The sequence below is a fragment of the Monodon monoceros genome, unplaced genomic scaffold (assembly GCF_005190385.1).
Source record: "Monodon monoceros isolate NGI ecotype Baffin Bay Population unplaced genomic scaffold, NGI_Narwhal_1 Super_Scaffold_13, whole genome shotgun sequence".
NCBI classification, from domain to species: Eukaryota; Metazoa; Chordata; class Mammalia; order Artiodactyla; family Monodontidae; genus Monodon; species Monodon monoceros.
Genome location: NW_021703769.1, coordinates 25,613,581 through 25,620,707, shown reverse-complemented (window position 1 = coordinate 25,620,707; position 7,127 = coordinate 25,613,581). Strand labels below are relative to the sequence as shown.

Genomic DNA, 7,127 nt, shown 5'->3' with positions numbered 1-7,127 from the left:
CCAGGAGTCAGGAAACCCGTGTTCATTCATTCAACAAACTTGTATTGAACTCCTCCTTGTAGGCACTAGAAACAGAGCTTGGAACAGGACAGACAGATGCGGTTTCTGCCCTCATGGAGTAGAGTTCACAGTGTGTGTGTGTGTGTGTGTGTGTGTGTGTGTGTGTGTGTGTAAAACAAGAATAAGAAAGATGTAAACAAGGAAATATGCAAAGCAATTTCAAATGGCTATACGTGCTACAAAGCGAATGAAATAGGAGTGAAGGAGGGGAGACTGTTCAGGCAGGTTGGTCAGAAAAATCTTTCCAGAAGGTGACATTTTGGGAGAAAACTGAATGGTGCAGAGATCTGGGCAAAGAACATCCAGAAACATGCTTGATGTATTTGAGGAAGAGCAAGGAGGTGAGATTAGATGAAGTGAGGGAGGGGCGAGGCTAGGAGCCGCCTGGGAAGGCAGGCTGGAGCCTGCTCACCTAGGGTCTTTGTGGGCCATCTTGTCATCATTCATTTGTTCTTTCATTCATTCAACGTTTATTCAGCATCTAACTGTGTGCTGAGACACACTGAGACCTTGCCCTCACAGTCTCATACCTGGAGACACACAATATGCAGGTAAACAAATAAATACTGTCAGCGTAAATACCAGGTATGAGAAATATCAGGAAGTGCTGTTTTCCAATAGTTCAATGCCCCTTTAAGGGCAGAGGCCGTCGAGACCTCTAACAGACTGGGGCTTCTCCTTCGGGTGATGCCAGCTGTACCCCAGAACCCAGCCAGGGACCTGTCTTCGCTCCTCTGCTCTCCCTCCCCTCCCCTCAAGATGGCCGACAAAGGGCCAGCGGGGTAGGAGGGAGGGAGGAAGGACTAGTCCGAGGGTCCAGAGCGGGGTGACTGACCCGCGGGGACACCGCAGGGCCCAGGTGGCACTGTGGCTGGCATGGGGGTAAAGGGGAGACCCGGCTGCTGTGTGACTCCGGTGGGGGCTCTTCCTTCTCTGGGCCCCCACATCCAGACCTGCGCGTCTGTGTCCGTGGTCGGAGTGGGGGGCGGGGAAGACGGGCCCTGGGAGGAGTCTTGAGGGTTGGGGGACGTCTGCGGGGTCCCCTTGAAGACCTGTTATCCCGGGGGTGATTTAACCTGCCGGGGGGCCGGGAGGCGGCGCCTGTGGAGGAGGAGCGGAGGGGTGGCTCCGGAGTGATTTCAAATTTCCCTCGTCCCCGCCCCCCGCCCTCCGCGCCCGAGGTCCGGCTCTGAGTGGCTGCGGCGGGGGCGCCCCCGGGCGGGGGCGGGGCGAGTATCGGGCCGGGGTTACAAGGGGACTCGGCACCGCCCCCTCCCCACCCACTCCAGCTGCCCGGTCCTGCCCGCGCCGCTTCCTCGCAGCAGCCGCCCCCCCCCCGGCCCGGCGGCCGCAGCCCGCGTGGACGCCCCGAGCGCCCCCCGACGGACGCCACCGGCCCACCGGCAGGCGGGCGAGCGGGCGGCCGCCGCGCCCGGCCGGCAGCGCGGGGGTTAAGTGGCCAAGTAAACGTAGCTCGGCGATCGGCGCCGGAGATTCGCTAGCCGAGCGCCCTGCGCGGCCGCCCGCCGGCCTCCCGCCAGCCTGTCCGGATCCGCGGCTCGACCGCGGAGCCGCGCCCGAGCCAGGCTCTCGGCAGGTGAGCGGCCCGTGGCCCCGGGGAGGCTCGCCAGCCCGAGGATTCCGTGGGCTGGTGGGGGAGGGCATAGCGGCGGGGTCCCGGGACTGCAGGGAGGGAATCCCGTTCCGGGACCTCCTGGGGAGGCGGCTCCCATCCGGCTGGAGACCAGGCATGCTTTGGGAGGAGAAGTCCCTGATCCTACTTGGGGGAAACGGGCAAGGAGGATAAAATGGGCGGGGAGCATGTGTCTTACAGCGATACGAGTGGAAGGGATACTTGCTGTGTTCCCGAGACGCAGAGGAGCAAAGAGGTTCGTCCCCAGGGAGGGCGATGGGCGGCCTTCCTGGGGTCTACAGCCGAGGGGAGGAGGTCTCCCATTGGAGAGAAGTGGAGTTAATGGGGAGGGGTATTCTTACCTGGCCTCGGCTTGAGAGGGAGCCTCCTTGGGGAGGGGCACGGAATAGAAGAGAGTTCGGCCAAGGAGGTGAGCGTCCGTCCTTTATGACTTGTACCTGGGGGTTCTTCTGAGGGACTTTTTTTTTTTTTCTTTTTCTTTTCCGTCCCAGGGCTAGGAGAGAGCTTGTGGATGGGTGCGGGCGAACAGGTGGGCCGGGGTGTGCGCGCTTCTCGGGGGCGTGTGCCAGAGGGGCGGGCTCGCGGGGTACTCCCTAGATGAGCTACGGAGAGCGAGGCGCTGCGGGGCTGCCGGGATGCCCTCGGGAGAGGCTGCCTTCTCCCTGTGCACACCTGGCCCGGGAGGCGCCGGTCCGGGGCGGCGCTTCCCTGCCCCGGCCACGCTGCCTGCCCTGGGGGCTCACTTTCTATTTTCCCCTCTTCCAGAGTCAGGCTGGTCCCACTTCCCAGACTTGCAAACTGAGCCTGAAAACTTCCAGCAGTACCTCCGTGCCCGTGTGATTGTTCGGCGAGGGAGGGTGGGTGTTGAGCCCCACTTCACAGGGGAGAAAGTGGAAATTGGGAAAGAGCCGGCCGACTTAGCAAGTTAGCAACAGAGAGTTGCTCTTGGGCCTGGGTTTTCCCCGTTGGAGTCACGCACCTGTGGCAGGGAAGGGCTGCAGGAGTTCTGGGCCCAGCCCCAGGCCTGGGCCTCCACTTGGCCTCCTTCCCTTATCTGGGCTGAAAGAGGCTGGCTGGGCCGTTGTGCTTCCCCATCCCCTCAAGCTGAGATGTGTATGAATTAAAGAGAATTAAGGACAAGACTATGATTTCTGACTTTCCGCCTCCTGACTTCTGGATGCTGTGAGTTTTGGTGAACTGGTGGTAACTGTTTTGGGGATCCCTGGTGGGGCCCTTGCTTCCAGGGCCCAGGACGCCGACCTGCCTCTGCCCTCCGCCTCCAGGACTGCTGTGACTTCTTGCACCCCAGCCATTGGAATCCCCAGGTGCAGACTTAATTCTTCCAGCGTTGAGATGACGCTGCCTATTTTATAGGGCTGGCATACAGTAATCACTCAATAAAGGCTTGGCATCATTATCTAGTGTGTGGTCTAAGCAGGCTGCCCTCTTCTAGGGGAATGCATAGGTCTTTGGCATGTGTTTAAATCTGTCCCTGTAAATCTGTTGCCCTGTGTTCCTTAGTTATTACATCTGTGAAATAGGAACAATCGTGCTGATAACCCCAATTTGTGTAAGAGCGAAACTAGTTTTTACATGATTTAACCTCTAACCCTCAGTGTTTCCTCAGATGTCTGACAGGGGTAATAGCCCCTATCACGTTAGGCTTGGGTTAGGACTCAATGCGATAGTGCTTGGCATATAGCAGGTGGTGAATGTTGACATTGTACTAATTAACCGCTAGCCCCTCTTTTTAGGGTGGCCATTAATGAGAATTGGGGATGAAAGGAGGCACCTCCACTGGCCCCTCCTTTCCTGCCTTCCTCCACCAAGGTATTCCTCTGAGCTGTGAAAGCTTTTCCAAATCATTGTCTTCAATTTGGGAGTTGGCAGGAAGGAGTGCCTTTGTTCCTTTTTGAAAGGAACATGTTTTTGTTTTATGGGTTGGGGCCATTTTTACACCCCCGCCCAAGTTTGGGGCCTACCTTGAAGGTGTAGAGCTAAGTGAGATCCTTTCCCTTTCCCCATTGGGGTGGAGAAGGCTGAGACAAAGGGCCCAGGGCTGGGGCTGGCTGCATCCCGCTCCTTAAAGCCATAAGCAATACCTCCACCCCTTGCAATGTTGGCTACGAGGGGAGGAGGGTATCTGGGAGCTGCAGGGGGCGAAGGGGAGGAGCAAGGGAGGTGGGGCTGGGAGAAGCTGCTTCCCCTCCTTCCTCTCCTCCAGCCACGTGGGGCCTGCAACCCAGAGGGGCCTGTCGCGCTTTCTTACTGCAGCCCCAAGCTTCCTGATTGGGGGGTGGGGGGTGGTTTGGGGCAAGTTCTCCTTCCCAGAAAACTTGCCGTGGGACTGACTTCTTTGTCTCAGACCAGCACTCCTGCCAGCTGTCCCACCTCCAGGCTCAGATACTTGGAAATTTCACCTGAGATGGTCCTCACTAAATCTGAAACTCCTCTTGGTCCAACAGCATAGCAAGTGCCTCCACCTCAGCCTTTGAGAGGTACAGGATCTCAGGTTAGGCACACTCTTGGTGTTGAGTGAGTTTTAAAATCATGAATTTAGGGTGATTTTTCAGTTTCATGATGGACCAGGGCTGGAGGACTACAGAATTCCTCGTGTGGTCGGCACCCTCTTTGTAAAGTGATGGGCTGATGTTCTCACTGGGCCGAAAATCTGCAGCTGATAGAACTCTTCGGCAGCTTGGTGGTTAGTGCTTTCCAGAACTTTCATATCTGCCAGTATCCCAGGACAAGAGTTTGTCCTTCCAGAAGGGAACAAGCCCAGTCCAGGTGTTCAGATGTGTCTGGCTGTGGCTGGAGGGAAGTGGCCTGGTAAATGCAGAGGGAGCCCACACATGGGGCTGCCGTGCTGGATTACCTTTCTGTGTAGTGGGTACAAGTACACACACACCCAGTAGAGTTGGTAGGAGGACGAAATGGAATCCAGGGACCTTTTAGCTTAGCAAGCCTTAGGGTGCTCTTTCACAAAATGAGTTAGGTGGGGGCCCTAAGTATTGTAAAAAGCCTGTTGTGCTCTAGGTCATGTTAGTCATTGGAGTCAGTATACTCATAGGGCCTGGGCTTTGGAATCAAATCTGGATTGGTATTCCTGTTCACTCAGTTTATAAGCTGGTGGTGAGCCCCAGTTGCTCCATCTGTAAAATAGGGATGCGTTGTTGGCCAGTTCCAGGGGATGTTGAAGTCAGTTGAGATGCTATAGATTAAAAAGTGCACATACTGAGGATTCAATAAATGTCGTATTATGTGGTAAATACTGAAATATTAGCAAGTGGTCATTATTTACGTCTTGAGAGAAACAATCCTGGTTAGCATTCCTGAGATTTTCCTCAGAATAAGCAAAAAGTGAGGAGGACCTGTTTTGTGTAGGGAATTGGAATATTTCAAAAAATGACTTTTATTGTGTTAGATACAAATGAAAATCAAATGTACCATCTTCAGATGCCAAGAAAAAAACGGGTCACGGCCTATAATCTCACAGTCCCAACGTAATGAATGTTTTGCTTTCATTGGGGGAGAGGGTCCTCAATTTCTTCTAGAAGTGGAGAAAAGCGTAGAGGACCAGCAGCCCTTCCTTAGTGAAGGGATGAGAACGCAAGGAAAGTACAGAGTGGTGAGGAAAGGTGCTCAATTGGGGAAGGTGCCCACTGTGGTCACCTTTGGGGCCGGCTTCCCAAGCAAATGGAATTAGCCATTGAAAGATTATGATGAGCGGGAAGTTAGAAGTGCATTTTCAGAAACGACTGATAATTGATGGGTGTGAGGGATCCGTGGGGAAATGTTCTTGACTAACAAATTTCCTTTTGGGGACAGTTTGATGCTGACCAGGTGTGTGGGAGGAGGAGATAACGGGAGAAGTGGGCCCAGCAGCTTTGGGGACTCTTCTCCTGAAGTTGAGGGAATAAATTCCCTTGAGCCATTATATGCCTTGTTTTTTTCTACTCTTTCTATAACTCTTATTTATCAGATGTGGTGCCTCCTGGCCTGGTAGAATTTTGGCCATTTGTGTTTAAGTTCTGCTTTCTGGTGCCCTCAGCTTTTATGTTTTGAAGGGTTCTTGTCCTACAAATTCCATTTGTAATGATGTCTTCATCTTGTTTTTTGGACACATCCCTTATCTCCCTGAGAATCTTTGTTTAGCTTTCAGTGCTCCCTCCAATGTTTCTGAGTATGTCTTTTTGTTTGTTTTCACCGTTTTCATTTCTCATATTTAAGTTTTGAAACTTATCTCCATATTTGAGAGAGACCGAAATTATCTGTGGGACTTAAACTGGAGGGTTTCTTTGTGGGATAGGGACTTGAACATGTCTTTGGGTCTCCCAAAATCTGAAGGAAGTTCTCTGATATATTGGTTTGTCTTATTCCCTGGAGCAGAGGAATCTTTAGTGCCCTGCCCAAGAGAGATGTACAGGCCTGGCTGTGAGAGAAAGGTACCGGGGAGTTCACAGTTTGGTGTTAATCTCTCCCCCTGATCAGGTCTCCTGTGTTGCAGCCCGGGTGGAGAAGTGGTTGCCTACCTGTTTCTTTTCCATCCCTCCCTGCAGCCCCACCTTCTGAGGTTAACTGGGCTTCCTAAGCAGCATTTATTTCCCACTGCGTTTGCTTCCTGTAGCAAATGGTGGCATGCTGGGGCCAGAGCCAGGGCCTTCCATTGCACTTCAGCTCCTGGGAAGGGATGATGCCTTCTTGGTCAGTGTTCCCATTCCTCAGCACAGTGCTGGGGCCCCTGACGTCCTGGCTCCATGAATGTGTGCTGTGTAACTTGAGTAAAGCAACAAAAGCTGGCCTCAGTCAAGCCTGAGTGTCCTGTAGCTGCGGCACTGAAACCCAGAGGGGACACCGCAGGTGAGCAGGAGACCTCACCTGGGACACGGTGAGAAATGCAGTGGTAGGCGAGATGCCTGAACAGGCAGGTGCTGTCCGCAGGGATTTTATGGGTTGTTCTGGGTTATATGGGAGGCAGGATGATAGGATTTGGAAAATTCTGAGCAAATGTACATAGAGGTGTGGGTGAAATCTTGTCCTCTGTAGTGTAAGAGAAGAACAGGTTTTGGGGGTGAGCCTACCTTGTTGTTATCTCCACTGTCCCCTGGCCCTCCCTACCCCCCAATTCCTAACCTCAACCCCATGAGGGCAGGGGCTGGCTGGCCCTTGCCTGCCTTTGATGCTCCTGCTGAATGAACATGGTTCCTGAAGCATAGCAGGAACTCCTACCTGAATGGATAAAGAGTGGCCTTTTCCAGGGTCCTGATCTGCCCTAGGATGTTATGTGTGTTGGGCTGGAAGCACAGTACAGAGTAACTGCTCAATATTAAAATTGTCGCCCTTACCTAAGGCCACACGGCTAGCAGGGAGTGGACTCTGCATTGAAATGCTGTGAAATTTCTGAGCCCTTTGC

The 7,127-nt window shown here is 53.7% G+C and overlaps 1 protein-coding gene across 9 annotated transcripts in view; it reads left to right on the top strand.

Annotated features, from left to right (window-relative positions):
• Nucleotides 1-1,496: 1,496 nt before the first annotated feature.
• Nucleotides 1,497-7,127, top strand: part of DNMT3B (DNA methyltransferase 3 beta) — a 38,095-nt gene continuing 32,464 nt past the window's right edge. For 7 of the 9 annotated variants that reach the window (XM_029220600.1, XM_029220597.1, XM_029220599.1 and 4 more), the window contains exon 1: nt 1,831-1,949. In XM_029220600.1, coding sequence (XP_029076433.1) covers nt 1,869-1,949 — 81 coding nt within the window. In that variant the 5' untranslated portion in view covers nt 1,831-1,868. Of the gene's footprint in view, nt 1,658-1,830; nt 1,950-7,127 lie in introns of those variants that run through there. The other 2 variants (XM_029220601.1, XM_029220596.1) reach the window with 2 other exon arrangements.